The 25438-nt window shown below is 39.3% G+C and overlaps 1 protein-coding gene across 1 annotated transcript in view; it reads left to right on the top strand.

The window, feature by feature from the left end:
• The window catches only part of LOC122797804 (SCO-spondin-like), a 4708783-nt gene that overhangs the window by 2699331 nt on the left and 1984014 nt on the right, over positions 1–25438 (top strand). The window contains exon 63 of the mRNA XM_044066325.1: positions 8842–9094. Coding sequence (XP_043922260.1) covers positions 8842–9094 — 253 coding nt within the window. The remainder of the gene's footprint in view (positions 1–8841; positions 9095–25438) is intronic.

The following is a 25438-nucleotide window of genomic DNA, read 5'->3' as shown; positions in this document are numbered from 1 at the left end:
ATGAAATTCACATAGCTTATAAGCATATTGATATGTATTTTGAAGAGTTCTTATTGGATATCCACATTACAATAGATACATATAATTTTCTTAGAGTTGAGCTTCCCATTTTGGCAAATATTGTAGGGATACCCAAGGTACATAAGGATGCCACAAATCCCCCTCTTCGTCCCATTGTCTCAGGTAGTCGTTCCAAGATTTTCCCTTTAGGAGTAGTTATCAATAGGTGATTAAAACCCATCTTCATAGGTTCACAGATCAGTTCTAAGCTACCTGCCCTTGCGAGCCATTTTAAGCTTAGCCAATTATCCCTTGTGAGACTCAAACCCCGCAACTTGTGTTTTTAAGGCAAACACCTTAACCATTAGGCCACCCTAATACCTCACATGATTAAGGATTCATGGGACTTCCTAGGAGCATTATCCCCCAACCTTTGGAAGGAGGGATTAATTTTTATTACCATTGATGTTACTGATCTTTTCTCATGTATCGGTAAACAATTGGGATTGGAGGAATTTTGCAACAGTATTAGACAATATACTAACTTGGAATGGGATGTTGTTAGTCTTATTATGGAGCTTATGTCTATTGTACTTGATAACTTTATTTACTTTGAGGGTGAACATTATTGACAGACCAGGGGAGTGGCGATGGGGGCAGCATGTGCCCCCATGTTCACCAACCTGGTTATGTTAGATTGGGAAAATCAATTTGTCTTCAAAAGTGAATATCACAGGTATATTAGACATTACTCACGATTTTTGGACGATATCTTTATATTGTGGGATGGCCCAATGGATTACATTAATAAGTTTATTGAATACTTAAATAGTACAAGTACATTTTTGAGGTTTACTCACACATATGATACGGGTGGTATTGCGTAGCTGGATACTTTTGTATCTAGTGGACCTGGTGGGTTTGAATCCCGAATATACAGAAAAAATACTTTCTCTAATAGTTACCTTGAGTATTACAGTAATCACCATAGAAAAACAATGATGAATATATTTAAAGGGCAGTGTATTAGGGCAGCTCGGATGATGTCCCAGTACACCGAGATGCTTGAAGAGATTGATTTTATAACTACATAATTTAGTCAGAGAGGGTATCCTGGACATATGTTAAATGATGTCAAGAAAGATGTGATTGATGAGTGGGGTAGAAAATACCCATCAGTTTTAGGAAAGGGTATAGGTATGAATACATTTATGAGTAATACTGATACCAATATAAAATATCAAAGGGCATGTATTTTGGAGTATTCCCCTTACGTTATTCGAGTTAAACAGATTTTAAACTATAATTGGAACAATTTATTGGCTGACAATGAGATCAGGAATGTAGTTGGTGAGATACCATCTTTTGTTTATAAAATGGGGTGTAATATTAAACACAATTTGGAAAGGGGTAACACTATTAGGGAATTAGGAACACAAGGAAGACACACTAAGATGTAAACAATGTCATGCTATCCTTGAAGTGGAAGGTGTGACTCTTGAAAATATTACGTGTACTAGGATTACTTTTGGGCAAGGAAATTGCAATTTGAAATATATAGTATACATGGCAAAGTGTATGACATGCCCCAGTTATTATATAGGCAAAATGGAGAGGCCCCTAAGAAAGAGAATTTATCATCATTTGTATGAAATTAAGAGAAAGGATCGTAATAATGCTCTATATAGACATATAGGCAAGGCAGGGGACCATCAATTTTTTAAGTTTGCTATACTGGAGCATGTCAAAATGGGACCCTGAGGGGGAAATTTTAAAGCAATCCTGGGATATAAGGAAGTCAAATGGCAATTGCTAACAGATGCCATGAACATGCCAGGCTTAAACGATTATATTACTATTAAACCTTTACTACAGATGCAGGTTTAGGTAACAAATGAGTTTATATACAGTATATATTTATGTACTCTTTGTTTTTCCTAAGGACCTTTTATGGTATGAGGCAATGATTGATCTTTTTATGTATTTATATACATATGTGGCAATTTTATAAATGACTTTTTAGTTATATGAGTCTTAACAATTTGTATTTAATAACATAAAGTAGATATTCATATTAATTAGTTCATGCGTACATGCAGTTTTGTAAATATATATCAAGTGACACAGTTTTTGTGATTTAAAAGTGTATAGGGATTTTTAATATTTGTATTTAAACATTATAGCTTTAAATGGAGATGTGATTTTTAATAATTAGTGACTTTGTCACCTAAAAAGAAAGTATTTAAGATGTTAATGGATTTATTGAAAGCATTCTGATGAAGTCCACACTGTTGGTGGATGAAAGCGCTTAATAGTTGTGTTATTAAAGAAGAATATTTTATAGTACTATGTGCTGCTTCCTGGTGGAATCCATATATCCTTATAGCGTTTATTTGGTGCATTTTCTTGTTCTTGGTTGACTAAATGCTATTTTTTGGTTATTTTATTTTATAATCAGCAGGAACATTTTTTTTTTTAACCGAAGGGAAAGGTTATGCATTTTTTTTAACATTGAGTTTAAGACCATGGCTTTGGCACCAATCCTTGGTCTGTGTATGCCCCCTTGGAAGTTTGTCGACATTGCTAGGGAATTCAGTGTTAACACCTGATTTGCAGTCATCCACAAACTTGGTAAGCCGCAGTGCCTTCATTTTGACCTGGACTTCTGAGAAGTATATGTCAAGCAAGAAGGGGACCCAACACTGACACTTGTGGGCCCCTACTGGTGACAGGTCTGCTAGTAGAGGTAAAGTGTTCCACTCTGACCGAGTGTTGTCAATCTGTGAACCACTTTGTAACCCACCTGACAACATAGGGGTTGATGTTCAACTGGATTAGTTTGTCAATGATGTGAATGCCCAAATGTGGGATAGTGTCGAATTCCTCAGTCAAGTCAATTTAGGCTGTGTGCATGACTTTGCCCTTGTCTGTGGCTGTTATTGCTTTGGTGACATTCTCAAAGAAGTCCACAAGGTTTAGCAGGCATGACCTGTCCCTCACAAACATCGAACTGGGACGGATCCAGGGTATGGAGGTGACCTATATCTTTATTTATGAACTCCATGATGACTCATTCCATTGCCTTTCAGATGAGGCTATTTAACCTTATGTGTCTATAGGTATCCAGGTCTGTTGCCCTTGTGGAGGAAGGATAAAAGTCACTGTTTTCCATTCAGTGGGGACAAAGCCAGTACTCAGACTGTGGTTGAATAGAGTGCCCAATGGAGTAGCTAGCTCTTTTTATAGATGGCATCATTGTATACCTTAGTATAATTGTCAATGCCATCTGTGGAACCTGGAGCTTGGAAGGCAATTATACCTTCCCTTAGGAGGGTATAGTTAGCTTTGAAGTTTTTTAGCCTGACTTTTCCTTTGGGGAGTTCTGGTGCTACTACTGCTTCAAAAATGACTGATTTATGGTCATATTTTACCAGTGTGGGACTTACACTTGAGACATTGCATCGGTCACTCATATTGGTGAGGACCAGGTCTAGAATATTGGAGCCCTTTGTGGAGTGGTGCACTATTTGTTCCAGGGCATCTGAGTTAACAAAGTCCAGGAACTTTTGTGCAAGTGAGTTTGGGCTTGTATGTTTCCCAATTAATGGAAGGATAGTTGAAGTCACCCATGACTAGGGTGTTATGTTGTACCTTAATTGTCCCAAGTAGGTCTAAATAATCTGTGTGGGCATCTTGATTCATGGAAGGAGACCTGTAACTGGCAGTGACCTGAAGGGTGGTCTTATCCACTGTAATCTGAACTTGTAGTAGTTCTATATAGTTTTCTTGTCTAACCAGTCTCGAGGTGTAATTATCTGTAATGAAGATAGATACTCCACCATCTTTGTTTCACATGCCTTCAGTTTGCGGTCTGAAAGTGTGGAAGGCATTGTAGCCTTGCAAGGCAGGGGTACTTTCTGCGGCCTTGAGACAGGTTTCTGTGACTGCACAGATGTCAGCATCTTTTAGAGAGAGGATTAATTTGTTTATTGGAAATTTGAAACAAATGATACAAAAATAAAAAAACAGAAACTGTACATCAAGAAGTAAAAAACAACTCTAAACCGTGAAATCAAACATTACAACCATAAATCAGAAGTAAGAAAATAACATTTTGAATGATCAGTTTAATTGTTTCATTTGTTTTGTGTAAGCCATGCATAAAGTTGTTGAATGAGAAAAGATAATGAAAAATCCTGGCCAGTTTTGGCTTCTGCACATCTGTCTCTCCACAGTAAGTGCGTGGTTGAAACCAAAAAAGTAATCCATATGTTTGATAGTGTTGGTCCAAAACTGTCCATAGTTGCTGTAAATAACTTTGTCTGATGTAAGTGGAAAGAGATGTGGAATGCCATGATGTCACTGAATATAGTTCCAGAAAGGTTGCACCCTTTTGCATTCAGTAAAAATGTTCTGAGCAGTTTCTAGTCCATAGCAATTGTTTCTGAAACAGGAACATTGTTTTACAGTACAAAAGGTAAAATATGGTCTTGTGCTTCCAGAGAGTACAGTTTCTGATTTAAGCTCCTAGTGTTTAGAAGCATGACTTTCATGTTGTGAGTTTTGTTGTTGTGACCTTGCCTAAAAAAGGCATCATGGAAGAGACAAGTTCCTTAGCCAGCAGCAGAAAGCCTATAGGTGCCAGGTGAAGACCATCTCTGGCAAAGCAGCATGGTCTATCCACCATTTCATCTAAGCCAGTTATTGAAGTCAATCATTTTCTGTTTAGATTGTGGTATCATCCTAGGCGAGGGTAAAATGTTGCTCAAAGCTAGGGACATACTTGCTGCGGCACATATTCAGAGAGCTCAATCATGTCTCTCTTCATATAGTCTAGAGAGGTACATCTCAGTGCATTCACACCAACACGAACTATGACGCAGTAATAACAGTACTTGCTGTTCGGAGATTTGAGTGCATGTGTGATCTGGTGAATCCTTGCACCAGACAGGCAGCTGAACTTTCTCCTTGTTAAAACGTGATGAGTGGGGTGTCTGTATGTCTCACTATAGAGTCACCTATAATTAAAACATTTGGAATAGTTGTAATAGTTGTAGAAATTGCTTTTTATTGGCAGTCAGTACCATTAAACTTAGCAAAGGCTTCCTATGTATGGGCCATTCAGATACTATATTCCATCTCAAAAGAATAATTTCGTTAGTTACATTAATTTGCTCCCCCAACATTTCTGCCAAAGTACTCTGTAAGGATTTTTAAAACTCTGCCAACTTTTTAAATTCCCAGAAAACATGTTCCTTCTACATCTGTCTTCCCCATCACATCTTCAGCATGTGCTGTCTACCTGAGGAAAAGTCTCTGAAGTCTGCTTGTAGTATAAAAATACTGATGTGGACACATCCAAGACTTCTGGAGTTTTTTTTTTTTTTTGCATATTTGGGAGCCTTACAGATATCTGCCCACTGTTCCTTTGTAAGTTGCCTCTGCAGTCTGGCTTTCCAGTCTTTTCTAAACTTCTCTGATTGATTTTTATAATAATTATACAGTATTTTATATGCCCTACTTACTATTCCTTTTTTAACAGCAGCTTCTGTTCTAGCCATCATCGTCATCATCATCATCATCTTCATCAAACTTAATTTTTGCACTTTCTGTAGGGAGGTTGGGTGTTGCTTCAAATATCATTTTTCTTGATTTAATACCACTGTTCTACCTTTTGCTGTGGTCATGCCTGACTATCACAAGTCTTCTCTCACACAATCCATCTCTTTGCTGGATGCTTTCTTGCCGATTCTTTCAAATCTTCTTCACAGATTGTCTTTCATTTTCTTGCACATGTGCCCAAATCTCCATAACTCATTTCTTTGACCTTCTCTGGAACTGGAGCTACTTTGGCTTCTGCTCTTATGTCATCATTTCTTTATTTTCCCCACAGTATATATCCTACCACCTATCTTAGACACTTCATCATCTCTAGCTGCCTTAACTGCTCTGCCTTCACTGCCCAATTTTCTATGTCATACAGAAGTATTGGTCTCACCTCTGTTTTGCACACCATACTTTTCAACATCTTTGGCATTCTTCTGCCACACATTACCCATGACCACACCTCCCAGATACTTGACGTTGTTAACATGTTCCACTATTTTTCCTTCTATTTAATTTTACAGCCTCTTCTGATTTCCCCTATTTGCTGCCATGACAGTTGTCTTGTCTGTATTCAGTTTCATCTTGTGTACCTTTACTTTTGCATTCTGTAGCCCTATCAGTTGCTGAAGTTCTTGCTCAGAGTCTGCTTGTAATGCCATATTGCCTTCATACAGCAGCTGTGTGGATCTCTCCCCATTGACCTGTTTAATGATGTAGTCCTTCACCAGGATGAACAGTACTGGGTTCAGAATTGAGCCCAATGCATACTCACTCGCATACGAAACCCTCTTTGAGCCCGAATACTATTCTAAACATTATGATAATGATAAGAACAATTAAGAATGACCAAACATTAATAGCAAAACAGTCCAACATTCATATGTCATTAGCGATGTAGCAAAGCTCATTACACAGTTATCACTGTGCACATGCAGATTCATTTGTTATTTACATAATGCTGACACTCGTACCTGCTTTCTTCACTTTCATAGAGTCCCTGTCTACATGCTTAGCAGGCAGTCTTCTTTTTAACTTTAAAATTATTTTAAGTTTATTTCAGAGCTGTAACTAGGGCAAGGCGAAGGAGGCTACTTCCCTGGGCAAAAATTGTTAGGGGACGTGACTGTCAGGTGCCGATGGTGTGAGTGTGCAGTACCAGCATTGCGTTATGAAGCCATGAGGATGCTGCATCTTTATAAATGAATGCTGGTACTGCACTTACTGTCACAGCTGAAGCTCTGAAACACTCAGTGAGTGGTGATTTAACTGTACCAAACTGCTTGTTACATGTTTACCTTCTTGCTACAGTTTCAAAGCAGAGCAGAAGTGCTTTTTTTTATCTTCAGCTTTCAGAATTGTTTTTTGGCCCCTGAACATTGAATTGAAAGGGATGCCAATTCTGGTGGAACTGCACAGGGTTCCAGATGACCTAGCTATGGTTCTGTTTTATTTTTATTAAGCATAGCATGAGTGACAGGCTAGCTCTGTGCATGTTTCACTTCAGCAGCATGGACAGATGTCAATGACATCCGTGATTGAATCATTTCACGGGCAACAAGCTCTCATTTGCTCAAAGATGCACTCTGGCTGTACCAAGGAGAGAGCAGAAATTGGAGTTATCCTTAGTAAAATTAAAGCAATCAGCTTTGTAGCTGAGGGGTTTACCTTGAATAACTCACCCTGTTGAGGGTTACATCAGGTGTATTTCCAAACATTACTTGTTAAAGAGACATATCTGGACTTCTATTTTGAGTCTATTTTTATGAGGCATGGCCCAGAGTAGTCAGCTGGATAAGCATCTAGCTGACTTGAATGTAAGCAGCATGTTATATCTAAGGGAAATGCCTGTGGAAAAAATCTGTGAACTTATTTATGTAATTTATCATGTTGGGACTGAATGCCATGTTCAACCTCTTGTGTTCCAGTATGGTGACTGATGGGTATGATAGTTATGCACGGACCAGTCAGTCTCTAGGAAAAGCTGATGCAGCTTGTATGGTGAACCAGTAGCAGCTAAGTTTTAATGAAAAGAAAGGCAGTGTTATGTACCTTTATGGTTAAAATTGAAGGAGAACATGGATGCTGAGAGGGATGGCTATAGAGAATACAGAAGCAGAAAAATAATCTGGCAATTATGATCAAACCTAGGGCAAGTCATCTGTGTATAAAGTTAATGATGAAAGCCAACAATACACTGACTGTGCACTTCTAGTAAGATGAATTCAGGAGGGCCAAAGCAATTCCTCCTTATTTTAGGCAGAGATCTACCAATCACAACTCAGAATTACATTAAGACTTAAGATGGACTTTCTATGATATATTTTTTGTAATCCTCAACCCCATTCTTTCTAAACATCCAGTCTGTGTTGTGGCTGGCCATTTGTTCCCCTGATGAAGTTGAAACTAGGTCATGATATGGCCATCTTCCAAGGAGCCATGAGAGTTTTTTGCTTTTGAGACCACCTCTGATAGCTGACATTTACTGCACTTTTGTAGGAATGCACATATTCCTGCACATTTTTTAGACAAAGGCTTCCATGCAGATACAGCTTGGCATAACTAAGTGTGTCCCTGACCCATATCCTGCCTCCTGTGCACCACTGTTTCCAGAAGGTACTGACAGTCGAGAAGACCAGACTACCTGCCTTCCACTCTGTGTTGGTGAGCTGGGGATTGTCCTCCCACTTTAATTCTGTCTTGTCTGCCCCTGTATCACCCACATCACTAGTTAATCAGAGGGTGCTTAGATCACTGTCAGATTTTTTTCCCCTCTGTGCCACAGAGCCAGTGGTGAGTTTTCATAGTTAATAGTATTAAAGCAACACAGCATTGTGTAGTTTTATTTATTTGGTGTTACTACTCTCAGCTACTAAGCATCTTAAAAAAGGTGGACCTGCTTTGGCAGTAGTAGTTGTCATTGCACTGTAGGACACCTCATCTGCTGAATGTATACTCATTTTGTGGACTCTGCTGCTGCTGACTCAGTGTTGATATTTTGTCAGATGTAGAATCTGTGTCCTTCATTTCAATAACATTAGGATCATTAGTGATGTCATGGTATTATAGTTATAAAAGAAGCTTTTAAAACATGATTGGTAAGGATTACTATCAGATACTTATGATTTTTTTCTTTTTTTTTTTTTTTTTTGTGAATTTTTCCTTTTACAGATTTTAAAATATTTTGTTGCAGCTTGTTGTGTAATCAATGCATTTTTCATGTTTTCTTATATTTAGAGATTTGCCCTGAAAATATGCAGTATCAAACTGCAGAGGACTGTATAAGCAAGGGTGGAGCCTGTCCTCGTATTTGTCTTGATGTGACGTCCACAGTAGAGTGTGCTACAATATGTTATGATGGATGCTACTGCACAGAGGGATTGTTTCTACAGAATGACACCTGTGTACTGCAGAGCGACTGCATGTGTTACTATCAGGGAGAGCTGTACCAGCCAGGGCAAACTATTCAAGGAGACCCATGCAACAACTGGTATACATTTTCTCTCTGAATGTCATTCTTTCTTCTTAAACTTTTGTAGTATTGCTGGATGATGTCTTTGTATTTTACATTAGTTTAAACAATATGATATATAGTACTGATGTCCTTACATTCACTGCTGCAGTATTCTTAACTGTTCTTAACTTTATGAGATTCCCTGCCATGGAAGTCCGACATCGGGCCAGTCTTCCAAACACTTCTAAATTCAAAAAGTAAACCAAACATCACCATATGTACCCTGCGTAACGTAGGACATAAAGGTGATGTTCAGGCTTACCAAATACATAACTTCTTTGCCGCCAGTCTGAACATATCTTTTACACTGTCAGTCTGTTTACCTGTGTCTGTTTTCTACCAGTTGAATACATTTTTGTTCTGCAGGGACTTCCTACGCATGTTTGTTGTTCTTGCAAGATAAGTGCCCTGTTGGAGATTTTGCTTTTTCTTGTTTTTTGTGTTCTTTGAGGTTAATGAATCTAAGAAGGGTAAATGGCAATGTGGAAGACAGATTCCCCATAGAGTCCGCCACTATGAGTGTCTTTTTTGCTTGGGTGCTTCTCATGACAGTACATCGTGTTCTATTTGTCAGGCATTTGTTCCAAATACCCTTTGCAATAGACTTTCTTCCCTTTCCTTGTATCTTGAGAACCAGTGTCTTAAGCTGCTCGCTAGAGATACTGTGGAAGGAATCTCCCGCCCTAAGGGTCAGCCATTGGGGGGAAGAAGGTAAAAAATGTATAACTGGAATCTTCTGCTGTCCAGCCTCTGCCAGCTGTTTCTCCTGAGGTCATTATGAACCCAGAGGCTCGCCCAACTGTGTTGTCAGATTTCTCTGCCGTGACCATGTTAGAGGCTGATGAGGATCTGGCTGGCAGCACATTTGAACAGGATTTGCAGTTGTTCATCTCAGATACTCAGAGGAAACTACAGTTGATATTTTCCTGAGGGGCCTAGGGGAGTTGCTTAGTTACTAGTTGGGGAAGGTTCCTGCTACAGTTTTTGGCTGTTGTCCTGGATTTGAGCCTTCTCAGGGCATTCACTTAAAAAGAAACAAAACATTAAACATGTTTCTTCTGCTTCTAGGGATCCACAAAGTGAATGGCAGGCTTTTACTCAGGAGTTATTTTCTGCCTTAATATCCTTAAAGCCTCTGCATGTGGTTTCAGTTCCTGCTCCTCCTTGGTCCTCTACTCCTCTTAAAAGGACTAAAGACCAGGATTCTTCTAAGGATGAGTCAGATTCTGCTGATGAATCCCTAACGTAGTCTAGTCAAATTCCTTCTCCTATGGACTATGGGTCAGAGGAGGAGGAATCTATTCATCCTGATGTTCCTTTGATGGAAATTTCCTTTGGGGACACACTCACTAGGATGATGGATTTTTTAAGTGGGATTGTACTCAGGTTTCTGATATCCATAAAAGGTACTATGAGTTATTGCAGTTGGGCTGTCTTATTATTTTATTTATTTATTTTTATTTGTTAACCGGGTAGTGTCTGACTGGGCCAGTAGCCTGTTTTCAGCGGAGACCCGGGAAGAAAAGCTCCACGGAAGATTACATAGATTTTTACAGTTGAGATATAACTATTACAATGATTACAGTACATAAAATAAAATACAAATAGAAATTCAAATTACAAGGCTCTTAACATGGTGTCTAAAAGAAAGCAACAATGGTGGTCATATCAAACAATAAACAGTTGTACCATACATGTTGATGAGAAAAACATTTTTTTATTTCTTCTTAGGATAACAAAACACGTTCTGAGAGTAAGAAGGCTTAAATAGCCAGGAGATAATTGAGAAAGGGAAAAAATGAGTTAGACATTTATAGGTTAAAGTGTTTATCCTGGGTAGGAACAGGAGCAAAGCCTATGATTAGAGAAATATTTCTTTAAGGTATGTTTAAATGTATGTGTATCATTGATAGACAGAATATGCTGTGGTAGAGAGTTCCATTGTTTGGCAATGATGTGGAAGTACAAGGAGATGCTATGAGAGTTTTGTGCTTTAATAACCTTTAACCGTATTTTATCAGCAGATCTAAGGGATGTTAGGTTACTGTAGGGGTGACCAAGATCAAATAGTGCCTGCAGTTGTCCGGTTTGTATAACACTGTGTGAGCAGTTAGTAGCTGATTCAGGGTGAGAAGATGAGGCAGCTCTAACCAGTTTAGCTGGAGAAGGGCAGTATAATGATGAGATCTTTGATATTGATTAGTAGCAAATTTGGCAATTTTGTTATAGCAAGATTAAAGACCATTTAGGTCAGATTTGTGAAGACTGGTAAATATTTGATAGCAGTATAGAAGGGAAAATAACAGATGGGTTCTAGCTGTTGCGAGTCTGGTATGGTCAGTGAGATATGTTTTAGCCCTATAGAGTGAACCCAGGTTGACATGAACCTTTTTAATAGTTAGTACAAAGTGTATGTCAAACTTAAGTCCGCTATCAATTGTGACGCCAAGAAGTTTTGTATGTTCAACAGGCTCTATTATAGTGCCATTGGAAGAGGAAATATACTCCTAAACCTGTGGCTCTTCCTCCTGTCTTGGCTGCTTTACTGGATGCTTTCTCCAGTGCCTCTCAGATAGATGCCTGATTTTCTCCCCCCTACTTCCAAAAAGCCTGATAGATTTTATGGGGTTCCCGAGGATTATTCTTTTTTATATAAATGTTTTGCTGTTGACCTTTCAATAGTGTCCGTAGCCTCTGATAAGCCATCTCAGTTGCTTCCTTTGCCCATGTTATTGCCTTCTGACAAGGACAGCAGAACTATAGACAGGCTGGGGAAAAAGGTTTACACTTCTGCTACCATAGCTTTTAGGGCTATTAATTATCAGACCCATATATCTAGGTATGTGTTGGCTCTTCTTTCTCAGGCCTGTTAACTTATTTCTGATTTTCCAGACTCTAAGGATAAAACTTCTGTTCTTTCCTTGCTAGGGACTTCCTCTCAGGTCATTTGTCATTCTATTAAATGTAGTTATGATGTGACAGATGCCTCTTCTAGGGCTGCTGTTTTTGTTTCAGTTATGAGGGGGTATTCTTGGCTTAGACTTCAACCTCTACCTGATGATATTAAAGCTAAGCTGATGTATGCTCATCTGGATTATAAACTTTTGTTTGGGGAAGCTGCGGCTGGTTTATTTAAGTCCCTTCTGGATAAGGGTAAGGCCTTATGGGAACATAAACATGTGTTTGTTTCAACTGTGCCTAAATTTCAGAGCAACTACCCTGCTACGCCTGTCTTTGTAGGCAATCACATCCTTCTACTAAAGGTAAGAAAAGTGGCAAATGGACTCTTCCTGCTAAGGCTATTCAATTTTCTGGGACTCCGAAGCCTTCCTTTCTGGACAAACCAGGCACTGTGTGACTATCCATCCCTTTCCAGCCACATTCCTCTTTCTCTTCACCTTTCTCTTTCTCTTCCAGTTTGGCTTCAGATTACTCAGGATTCTTGGGTTCTGTCGATCATTTGTCAAGGGTACTTCATGGTGTGGAAATTTCGTCCTCCGTTTATGGGCATTCCTCAGCCTCCTCAGGAACATCTTCCCTTTTTGCCAGAGGTTCTTTTAGATATCTTGTCTCAGGGTGCTGTTCAAGAGGGGCCTGTGTCCCAAAGGGAGAAAGGGTTCTACTCCCAACTATTTCTTAAGCCCAGAAAAGAGGCCACTTGAAGACTTATTCTAGACCTCTTGCATCTAAACACTTTTCTAAAGGTACCATCCGTTCGGATGTTGTCCCTTTAGATTCTCTTTCCTCCCTTGTTCCCTCAGGCCTATATGATGTCTCTGGATCTCAAGGATGCTTATCTCCATATTCTGATCCATCCTCTTTTCAGGAAGCTTTTGCATTTCTCTGTTGCTTCCTGGTATTTTCAGTTCTTTGCTTTGCCTTTTGGCTTTTCTACTGACACAAGGGTGTTCACCAAATGCCTTGCTGATATAATTGTCTTTTGCAGACTTCAAAGAATCCAAATATTTCCTTACTTGGATGACGTCCTCTCCAGAGACCCTTTAGCAAAATCTTCATTTTGCCATTTCTCATCTTCAGAGCCTGGGGTTCACTATAAATTTCAAACAGTCTTCTCTGACTCCTTCTCAGGATCATGTTTTTCTGGGTTGCAGGATTCAGATGGTGCCAGTGCTTGCATCAGTGCCCCCTCCAAAGGCCTTAATTCTTATTTCTTTCTTTCACATTCTTCTTCCTCTGACTTCCATTACTGCCAGGGAGTTTCTGAGAGTTTTAGGTTTCACGGCATCCACCATTCCGATGCTCCCTATGGCTAAACTTCATATGAGAAAGTTTCAGTGGTTTCTGAAGTCAGTGTGGCTTCAACATGCTTATCCTCTAAAGTGTGTAGTTCCTGTTCTTCCTTGCCTCAGACAAGAACGTCTCTGGTGGATCCAGCAGTTGTCTCTGAATCCAAGGATCCCTTTTCATCCCCCTCTTCCCTCTCAGGAATTGTTCACAGACTCCTCAGACATGGGATGGGAGGAGATTTTTGGCTCCCTAAAGGTACAGAGGGTGTGGTCGCCTTGTCAGCAGATGAAGCACATCAATGTCAAAGAGAAGAGATCTCATCTGCTGGCTCTTCAGGCCTTTCATTTTCTCTTTTCTTCAGGGTCTATCAAGGTATTCACAGACAATATCACAGTGATGTGGTATATCAACAAACAGGGAAGAATGGGATCTTATCTTCTTTGCTGGTCGGCACTTCTGGTATGAGATCTTGCTATCAAGTGTCAAGTGACTCTTCAGGCAGTTTATATCTCTTCCGGTCAGAGCATTGTGGCAGACACTCTGAACAGGTCCTTAACTCAGTCCCATGAATAAATGCTTCACAGGGATGTGTTTCTGGACATTATCCACCAGTGGGTTACTCCTCAAGTGGATCTTTTTGCCTCCCCTCTGAACAGACAACTTCCTCTCTTTTGTGCCAGAGTTCCAGGTCCTCTGGTATGGAAGGTGGACACCCTATCATTCTGCTGGAAGGAGATGTTTCTTTATGCATTCCCTCCCCTTCATCTCATTCCGAATGTCCTGTTCAAAATTCAATAGGATGCTCCCAAAACCTTGTTGGTGACTCCCTTTTGGTTGTGACAGCACTAGTTACCTCTTCTGCATCTAGCCAGGGGCAATCATCACAAGTTACCTCACAGGGTGGATCTAATCACACAAGACAAGGGATATCTTATCCATCCCCACCTGTCCATGCTTCAGCTGACACTGTGGTTGATAGGATTCTTCATAGACACCTTTTATCTGAGGACGTGCTGCAAGTCCTGCGGGTGGTCAGGAAACCTACGACTAGGAAATCCTACTTATCCAAATGGAAGAAGTTTTCTTTTTGGTGTCTCTCTTCTAACCTGGGCCCACTTAGTGTGGATGCTTCTTTGGTTCTCTGTTATCTGTGTGAGTTTTTCAATGCTGGTTTGGCCTATTCTTCTGTTAAACAGGCTATGAAACGCTAGGTATCTAACAGTCACAATACAGTCTCCACGAACCAAAGATGAAACTTCTTGATATAAGATAAAACTTTTAATGTAACAGAACACAGTGAGCGCTTTCGCCAATAGGCTTCATCAGACTTATGACAATCCACAGTTTTACAAACATTTAAATAGTCTCATATGAAATTCGATTGGTTGCTCGCAATAGCTAGTGATCTATGCCATTATTTAAAGTGCTCAGTGCATAAAAATACTCACAAATATATATACTAAATTTAAAAATGAAGTATATCAAAATATACACTCTTGTCCACCTATCTAAAACAATAACACATTCCCATACACGTATCTAAAAACAAGTTAAAATAAAAAACAGGTTGAAATAAAAAACTCGAGAACATCTCACATATATTCAGTTGCGGACAGAAGAAAAAACATTCTTATTGCATCAAGTCCATCACGGACTGATACGAACTATTAACATACTGATATTAAAACAACGGGGCAGAACCTTCTTAGAAAAAAGGGGTGGATAGAGCGCTAGATCTTACTTACAAACTATTGTATCACACCAAACATATCCCTGTTCCCTGGAGAAGGAAGGAAAATGCTGTGATTACTAACTTAAAGCTGACCTACTAATGTAGCAGATGTAGGATATATCTAATCATGCCAAAAAACTAACAAACTTGGATACATAATCAACTACAAGGGGCATGTGTCATATTCACAAGGGTCAAGGTTATATCAGATGTTGTGGATCAATAATAATTCTTATAATATATAACTACACCTATCCCATAATAAGGTAGGAACTTCATTAAACACACGTGCCTAACCAGACCTGATACCAAATCAGCAAGGCATAAGTTCATAAAATGATATAAAATTATCAAACTAAAAGATCTATTCAACGGGATTTAAAAATCCTTCTATTTTTTAGGAATGGTTTAATTTGTACTTTATCATTCAATCCAGGTGGTACATCAGATCTAAATCTGATAATCCACCTGGTTTCACATTCCAGGGTCCTATTGATAATATCTCCCCCTCTAATACCCTGCCTCAAGTTCTGTATTACAAAGAAGGAAAAAGTGTGATCACTCCCTGCCTCCTTGTGGTGTCTGGATAGAGCATTGATATCTGAGCCTATTCTAACTTGGTAGTTGTGTTCCCTAATTCGTTCCCTTAACATGCGGTTAGTCTTCCCAATATAATAAGATGAGCATGACTTACATGACGCCAAATAAACAACATGCCTAGTCTCACAATTAGTGTGGGTGTTGAAAGAGTATTTCCGCATTGTTTTCGGATGTATAAATTCTGTATCTAGGTTAATGTAACTACATTGGTTACATTTACCACAGGGTGAAGTGTTTAAACTATTACTGGTATTCGTAGCTATTGTTGATGTATATTTCGGCCTGCATAATAGTCTCTTTAAGTTGGGAAGATTCCTGTATGTCATTTTTGGTTTTGGGCCCACTACCTTACTCACTTCCCTATCCGAAAGGAGGATATCCCAATGTTTATATAGCACGTTTACTAAATCCGCACTGTTCTTACTATAAGAAATAGTTGCTTTAACTATGCCATCAGGCTCTCTTGTTGCCTTCAAATATTCCTCTTGCTCCATAAAATAGGGTCTGGCTCTATCAGGTCTCATTGTTTCCACTTCTGTAATGATTTCATTGATTTTTTCTTGATCATACCCCCTCTCTAAAAACCTTCCCGTTAGGTCTGCGATTTCAAGCTTAAATTTCTCATCACTAGGATTCAGACGTGATGCTCTCATAAATTGTCCTTTGAGTACATTATTAAAAACATACATAGGGTGCATACTTCGCCTGTGTAAAAGATTGTTTCTATGACAGGCCTTCCTATGAATGGAGGTATTCAGCAACCCATTCCCCATCCTACATATCTCCACATCCAGGAAGGATATATTAATCCTTGAAAAATTAAGGGTAAATTTAAGAAAATGGGTGGATGTATTAAGAAAATGGACGAAGCTCTCTAAAGTCTCTTCATCACCTAGCCATACAAAAAAGAGGTCGTCCACAAATCTGCGGTACATCCCCACATATTGCCTAAATAAGTCATTAGTACATAGGTATCTATCTTCCCAAGTGGCCATGACCAAGTTGGCGTAGCTATTGGCACAGGATGTGCCCATAGCTACGCCATCTTTCTGAAGGTACAAATCATTGTCAAACACAAAAATATTGTTCGTCAGGATCATTTCCAAAAATAAAGTTATTAACTCCACTTTTTTATTTGTAAATTGTGAATGAATACTTAAATAATCAGAAATGTAGGACATGCCTATATCATTAGGGATTACTGTGAAAAGACTAACCACATCAAGAGTTACCAACAAGAATGGTTGGTCATCTCTTAAACCCTTTGTAAAAGTGTACAAATCTAATAAAAACTGTTTACTATCCTTGAGTATCCTTATGTTATCATCCACAAATGGTCTTAAGAGGCTGTCCGTGTATACTGAAAGGGGTTCCGTAGCCCATCCCTGACCCGCTACAATCGGTCTCATGTGTGGATCTGTTAAGGACTTATGTACTTTCGGAAGTCCCTGGACAATGGGTATAACTGGGTCTTCAACCTTGAAAAAATCATATAGCTCTTTCGTAATATCAGAGGACATCAATAGGTCATCAAGTGTATAATAAATATTTATACCCATGAGACCGATTGTAGCGGGTCAGGGATGGGCTACGGAACCCCTTTCAGTATACACGGACAGCCTCTTAAGACCATTTGTGGATGATAACATAAGGATACTCAAGGATAGTAAACAGTTTTTATTAGATTTGTACACTTTTACAAAGGGTTTAAGAGATGACCAACCATTCTTGTTGGTAACTCTTGATGTGGTTAGTCTTTTCACAGTAATCCCTAATGATATAGGCATGTCCTACATTTCTGATTATTTAAGTATTCATTCACAATTTACAAATAAAAAAGTGGAGTTAATAACTTTATTTTTGGAAATGATCCTGACGAACAATATTTTTGTGTTTGACAATGATTTGTACCTTCAGAAAGATGGCGTAGCTATGGGCACATCCTGTGCCAATAGCTACGCCAACTTGGTCATGGCCACTTGCGAAGATAGATACCTATGTTCTAATGACTTATTTAGGCAATATGTGGGGATGTACCGCAGATTTGTGGACGACCTCTTTTTTGTATGGCTAGGTGATGAAGAGACTTTAGAGAGCTTCGTCCATTTTCTTAATACATCCACCCATTTTCTTAAATTTACCCTTAATTTTTCAAGGATTAATATATCCTTCCTGGATGTGGAGATATGTAGGATGGGGAATGGGTTGCTGAATACCTCCATTCATAGGAAGGCCTGTCATAGAAACAATCTTTTACACAGGCGAAGTATGCACCCTATGTATGTTTTTAATAATGTACTCAAAGGACAATTTATGAGAGCATCACGTCTGAATCCTAGTGATGAGAAATTTAAGCTTGAAATCGCAGACCTAACGGGAAGGTTTTTAGAGAGGGGGTATGATCAAGAAAAAATCAATGAAATCATTACAGAAGTGGAAGCAATGAGACCTGATAGAGCCAGACCCTGTTTTATGGAGCAAGAGGAATATTTGAAGGCAACAAGAGAGCCTGATGGCATAGTTAAAGCAACTATTTCTTATAGTAAGAACAGTGCGGATTTAGTAAACGTGCTATATAAACATTGGGATATCCTCCTTTCGGATAGGGAAGTGAGTAAGGTAGTGGGCCCAAAACCAAAAATGACATACAGGAATCTTCCCAACTTAAAGAGACTATTATGCAGGCCGAAATATACATCAACAATAGCTACGAATACCAGTAATAGTTTAAACACTTCACCCTGTGGTAAATGTAACCAATGTAGTTACATTAACCTAGATACAGAATTTATACATCCGAAAACAATGCGGAAATACTCTTTCAACACCCACACTAATTGTGAGACTAGGCATGTTGTTTATTTGGCGTCATGTAAGTCATGCTCATCTTATTATATTGGGAAGACTAACCGCATGTTAAGGGAACGAATTAGGGAACACAACTACCAAGTTAGAATAGGCTCAGATATCAATGCTCTATCCAGACACCACAAGGAGGCAGGGAGTGATCACACTTTTTCCTTCTATGTAATACAGAACTTGAGGCAGGGTATTAGAGGGGGAGATATTATCAATAGGACCCTGGAATGTGAAACCAGGTGGATTATCAGATTTAGATCTGATGTACCACCTGGATTGAATGATAAAGTACAAATTAAACCATTCCTAAAAAATAGAAGGATTTTTAAATCCCGTTGAATAGATCTTTTAGTTTGATAATTTTATATCATTTTATGAACTTATGCCTTGCTGATTTGGTATCAGGTCTGGTTAGGCACGTGTGTTTAATGAAGTTCCTACCTTATTATGGGATAGGTGTAGTTATATATTATAAGAATTATTATTGATCCACAACATCTGATATAACCTTGACCCTTGTGAATATGACACATGCCCCTTGTAGTTGATTATGTATCCAAGTTTGTTAGTTTTTTGGCATGATTAGATATATCCTACATCTGCTACATTAGTAGGTCAGCTTTAAGTTAGTAATCACAGCATTTTCCTTCCGTCTCCAGGGAACAGGAATATGTTTGGTGTGATACAATAGTTTGTAAGTAAGATCTAGCGCTCTATCCACCCCTTTTTTCTAAGAAGGTTCTGCCCCGTTGTTTTAATATCAGTATGTTAATAGTTCGTATCAGTCCGTGATGGACTTGATGCAATAAGAATGTTTTTTCTTCTGTCCGCAACTGTATATATGTGAGATGTTCTCGAGTTTTTTATTTCAACCTGTTTTTTATTTTAACTTGTTTTTTAGATACGTGTATGGGAATGTGTTATTGTTTTAGATAGGTGGACAAGAGTGTATATTTTGATATACTTCATTTTTAAATTTAGTATATATATTTGTGAGTATTTTTATGCACTGAGCACTTTAAATAATGGCATAGATCACTAGCTATTGCGAGCAACCAATCGAATTTCATATGAGACTATTTAAATGTTTGTAAAACTGTGGATTGTCATAAGTCTGATGAAGCCTATTGGCGAAAGCGCTCACTGTGTTCTGTTACATTAAAAGTTTTATCTTATATCAAGAAGTTTCATCTTTGGTTCGTGGAGACTGTATTGTGACTGTTAGATACCTAGCGTTTCATAGCCTGTTGAACAGCGTGCATGCCTTTGGACTTTGGGATTTACTACATTTTTTACACGCTGGTTCTTGCCTCCGTCTGTTTGCTTTTCTGCATTATCTGTTAAGACCTACCTGTCAGCTATCTCTGCTTGTCTGCCTTTTTCTCCCTCTTTGGCAGTTAAATTTGAGGTGAAACAATTTCGTAAAGGCGTCCTTAATATTAGACCTCTCAGGAAGCCTGTTCCTCCTCACTGAGATATTAATTTTTGTTTTGGAGATGTTGACTCAGGATTTCTTTGACCCTGCTGCTTCAGCTTCCTTGCAGTATTTTTCCTGGAAAACACTTTTGTTAGTGCTTGCTTTTGCCAGATGGGTGCCTGAGTTGCAGGCCCATATGGCTTGGCCTCCTTTTTTGATTTTTCCTTGAGCACTAACTCTTCTTTTATGCTGTAGGTGGTTAATGAGCTATCTCTAAATCAGTCTGTTAATCACCCTAATTTTTTCTCTTCTCCCCAGACTGACAGTGAGAGGATGCTGCATACTTTGGACATGCTTAGGCAACTTAGAGTTTATTTGGATACGACCAAGGCTATCAGAAAATCTGATCAGTCATTTGTTTCATTTCATCCTAGATCTTTGGGGCTTGCTGTATCCAAGCAGACTATTTCTTCTTGGATTTCTTAAGCTATTTCCTGTTGTCACATTTTTTATGGTACAAGTCTACCTTTTTCAATTAAAGCTCATTCTACTAGAGCTGTGGCTTCTTCTGGTGCTTTTTTTTAAAGGCTTAGATAATAATTCTGTTCTTGAAGCAGCTAGCTGGACTTCTTTGCATACCTTTACCAAGCACTACAAGTTGGATGCATCTCCAGAGGTAGGGCTGTTTTTGCTTGTTCAGTTCTTAATAGTTTTTTAGGCATTTTCTCTGCCCCTTCCTCCTCCCTAGTTTCCTCTTGAGCTTTGGCACTCTCCCTTATAGTTAAGAATACTGCAGCAGTGAATGTAAGGACATAGTACAGTTGTGTAAAATTTTACCATAATGGTAGATGTCGTGCCTTCACTGCTGCAGTATTCACTCCCTCCCTCCATCGCCCTAGTTCTTTACCTGCCTAGATGTACACATTACCTCTTAGGTTCCTTGGACTGGTGTTCCTCCTGGGGCAATCAGTTCTGTTTCTGGTAAGCCTGAACATCTCCTTTATGCTCTACATTATGCAAGGTCCATATGGTGACATTCGGCATACCTTTTAAATTCAGCAGTCTTTGGAAGACTGGTCAGATGTCAGGCTTCCTCAGCAGGGAATCCCATATAGTTAAGAATTATTTAGAATACTGTAGCAGTGAAGGCAAGGACATCTAACGTTATGGTAAGATTTTACACAGCTGTACTTTTCAAACAACAATATGTGATAAAAAGTATACTACTTTTCAACAAAGCTATATTTTTGCAAGTGGTGTTTTATCATAAATAGTTACTCAAAAATGACACTGAGACAAAATGATGATGAAAAAAAAAATTTGTGGAAGATGAAGAAAATCCATCCACACTGTGATGTAGTGGGAGACCCTTGCCCCTATGTTCAGCCTCATAAATTCATATTCCAACACAGAAATTAATGCAGCTCAGAAAAAAAAAAAGAAATCCACTGACACAGTTATTTCAGTAATCAAGAATTTCAACCTTTTGGCTCAGAAGACTGTATTTAAATGAACCAGGCTTTGACCCAAGCACTGACTACCATTTGTGTTACATTTATTGAAAGATGTATAAATAATTACATAAAAATAAATAAAGCTGAAAAGGACAGCATTCTTGAAATTTTTGAACAGATGATGTACAATTTGAGAAAGCTGGATTCTACACCATCTATTTTTTTTTTTAATTTCTCCAAGTCTTTTGGGTTTTTAATAAAATGACGGGAATGGACCCCTGACTGATGTATTGACAATCTGGTCCAGGGAGTTTGTGCTTACAAAATCCAGAAATCTCTGTGGCTGTACATTTGGTGTCATATAGGATTCCTAGTTAATGGGGTAATTAAAGTCACCCATGAATATGGTATTGGGTTGGATGGTGAGTGTTTCCAATAAGTTTAAATACATTGTATGGGTTTCCTGGGTCATAGAGGGGGACCTATAGCTTGCAAGGAAGTGGTATTGGATTTTGCCTATGGATATGAACATGGAACAGCTCAAGTGCGTTGTTCTGTTTGACCAGCCTTGAGATTTATTTATTTTTGATGTAAATTGAGATGCCTCCATCTTTAATCACTGTCTGTGTAGTAGGTGATCTAAATGTGCCAAATACATTACAACCTTGCACTATCTGATAAGTATTTAGCTGCTGATAAGTAAGCAACCATGACTTTCTCTTTACTCAGCCTGATGAGAGGGACATCAGTGTGTCTCATGATGGAGTCTCCAATGATTAGAATGTTGGATTGTGTGGTGGCTTGCATTATGGGCTTAGAAGTAGAGATTTCATGAGATGTGGCTCTATGTATTGATGCCGGTGTTGTTTTGAAAAAGAGCATTTGGGACTTCTGACAATATTTGTTATGTGTACTTCATCTTGGAGGACTTTGGGTTTTAGGAAGGTTATATTTAAGTGCCTCAGCATATGTGGTTCTGTATGTCTGCTTTAAATTGTGTTATGGATGCAGCGTATGTACATCGAGATGCCTCCATCTTTAGTCCCTTTCTGTGTAGTAGCTGGTCTAAATGTGCTGAAGGCATTATAACCTTGCACTATCGGTGTGCTCTCCATGGCTGTAAACCATGTCACAATGACAACACAGATATCAGCATTCTCTAAGGTGAAGATAGCTTCCAGGGAGTGGAGTTTTTTTATTTAGATTCCTAGCACTGAGCAGTAATACCTGTAGCTTTTCTTGGTTTTGTTTTTCTATGCCAGAAGTACTTTCAGGTTGGCATTGTCTAAAAAGGCACTATGGGGGAAGACAATGTTTTAGCTAATATTTGAAAGCCTAAAGTGGAGAGGTGCAGACCATCCTTGGCAAAGCAGTGTGGTCTTTTGACCATCTCCTTCCATGCTGACAGATATTGCACCCCCATAGAATAACACCAGAAACTAAGCCAATTATAAAAGTCAGTCATCTTTGTTCATATTGTGGTGTCATCCTTGGAGAAGGTAAAATGCTGCTCAGTGCTAGGCTCATACCAGCCTGAGACACATATTTCAAGAGCTCCATGATGTCTCTCTCTTCATATATTCTAGGGAGGTATGTCTCAGGTCATTTGCTCCCACATGGACTACAACTGAGTCATACTGGTACTTGTGGTCCAGTGACCAGATTGCATTCATAATGTGGTGGTTACTAGCCACTGATAAACAACTGACTGTAACTTTCTTCTTACTCAGCCTATTGAGGGGGACATCATTGTTTCTCACAATGGAGTCTTCAGTGACCACAATGTTGGATTGTATGGTTGCTGGCGTTATGGGCTTAGAAGTAGAGACTTCATGAGATGTAGCTGTATGAGTTGATGTGGGTCTTGTTTTGAAAGAGTGCATTTGAGGCTGCTGAGGATATTTGTTATGTGTACTTAGTCTAGGAGGTCTTTGTGGTTTAGGAAGGGTACATTTAAGTGCCTCAGCATATGTGGTTCTATATGCCTGCTTTGAATTGTGTGTGATAGGTGGTAAGTGCCTCAGCATATGTGGTTCTATATGTCTGCTTTGAATTGTGTGTGATAGGCGCAGTGTGTGTACTACTGACAATCTTATTGACATTAGGAGTACTTTTATATGAGAACTTTGCCTCCAGTGACATTGTGTAAATACATTTCTCACATACCATATTAGTTTGTTTGAGAATTCACTGGTTGTCAATAAACATGATGCAATTTTTACATTGCCTCAGGATGCCCATATTGACCAAGCTCATACAGAGATAGTGGGAAAGTTCATATCCTTGGCAACAAACTCTTTTTTTTTATTGATTAGACAGTTGGAGTTGAAATATAAAGCAATGTCAGGAGTATCTGGTTTGCAACTCTGAGGACAGTGCTTGCCACTGCAAACTAGTTGCCCTGTGGGCAACTAGGTATTGGTGAAATTTCAATTGTGCTTTTGCAGGAAAAATGTCACTCAGGGTGTCTGTGTCTGTAGGGACACTGCCAAACACTTGAGGGGAAACTAATATGTAGACCCTAAAAATTTAAGGATTAAGTATTTAGGTGGCTGTTCTGAAGTTACAAATTAAGCAGTACTTACTGAAAACAAAGAATTAGCTTGTCAAGAATGATGAAAAGAGGGGAGTCATGTGAATGGCTGCTGCCTAGCTATTACTAATGCTGGTCTCACCACAACTTCACTGTGCTAGGATACAATGCTCCTTTGCTTCTTCTCACACCAGAAGCAAAACATTAGTACCAATTCCAAGATGAGAAACAGGCCGCAGCCTGTTTGGTGAACCACAGTCTTGTCCTAGATGATGCAAGGGTCTGTAGGCTTGTTGTAGGCTTTTTCTGATAGATGTCTTGAATAGCACCCAAACCAATCAGAAATGTCAAGCACAGACACTCAATGCCTAACCAGAAATGGTCAGGAATTAATGCACTCTGCCCCTTCTCTCACCAGGAGAAGAATATAAGCACACATTCCAAGCTGTCACCTATGAAGGAGTTATTAAGCTTTATGTTGATCATCAGTCTCCAGGAAATAATGGCCCTGTGCTCCTTCTCTCATCAGGAGAAAACAGAAGCACTAACCCCAAGATGTCAAAACAAACCAAAGATGCCAAACCCTCTGGGTTCAAAAAAATGTTCTAAGTGTAGTCAGAAAATGTTGATGTGATGGTCATACTGTGTGTGTGTACTGCCTTGGAGCAGTACATCTACAAGAATCTTGTACGATTTGCCATTCTTTCAGCCACAGTTCTTCTTGAGAGGAAGAATAAGTTGATTCTTAGGGGGTTATTGAAGACGTCCTTTTCAGAAGCCATAGGAGAAGGTCATAATCCTACAAAACAGACCTCTTCCCCTTCTTCAAAATCAGAGAAATCAGGTAAAAGATCTTACTCTGCATCATCAGAACCTCATTCAGAGACGACAAAAAAGTTACCAAAAATTTCCTCATCGGACCCGAAACCTGTCAGGACCGAGAAAACATCCACCTTGGCTCCTTCCGTATTGGAACCATTGGTGTTTCAAGCTCGGAGCCGGTCCCCAGAATTGGAACCAGTTTCTCCGACATTGAGATCCTCCATCTTGCAAGTTTCTCTCAATCCTCCAGGAGCCTCTCAGATGACGATGTGGATCTCATGGTGCGGAGACTTGCACTAGCCAAACTTTTGTTGGAGCTGACCCATAGGGTTTTCGAATTGACTAAGCCAACATCAATTCCTCCTCTGACCCGACTCGGGACTTTGGAGCCAGAATGTATGGAGCTGATTGTAGTGGAACTGTCAGAGCCGAGATCTGTTCCAGAATTTTTAGTCCCGACTACCACTATGACTTACTTGGTGCCATCTGAGCTCAAGCAGTCTTAGGGCCGACATTCTCCAGTCAGGTCCGGGGAGGACAGTCTGATTGGACATTTGTCGTATCCGAACTTGCCTTTCGGGGCTCAGTTCCTACATCGACCTCGGAGGTGATGAGGAGAGCACTGTCCCCACAGGCAGCTCCACTCACAGACCCA

Source organism: Protopterus annectens, chromosome 3.part1, assembly GCF_019279795.1.
Source record: "Protopterus annectens isolate FY-2018-M chromosome 3.part1, PAN1.0, whole genome shotgun sequence".
NCBI lineage: Eukaryota > Metazoa > Chordata > Ceratodontiformes > Protopteridae > Protopterus > Protopterus annectens.
Note: the sequence above shows the minus strand (reverse complement) of the source record. Positions and strands in the feature narration are given on the sequence as shown.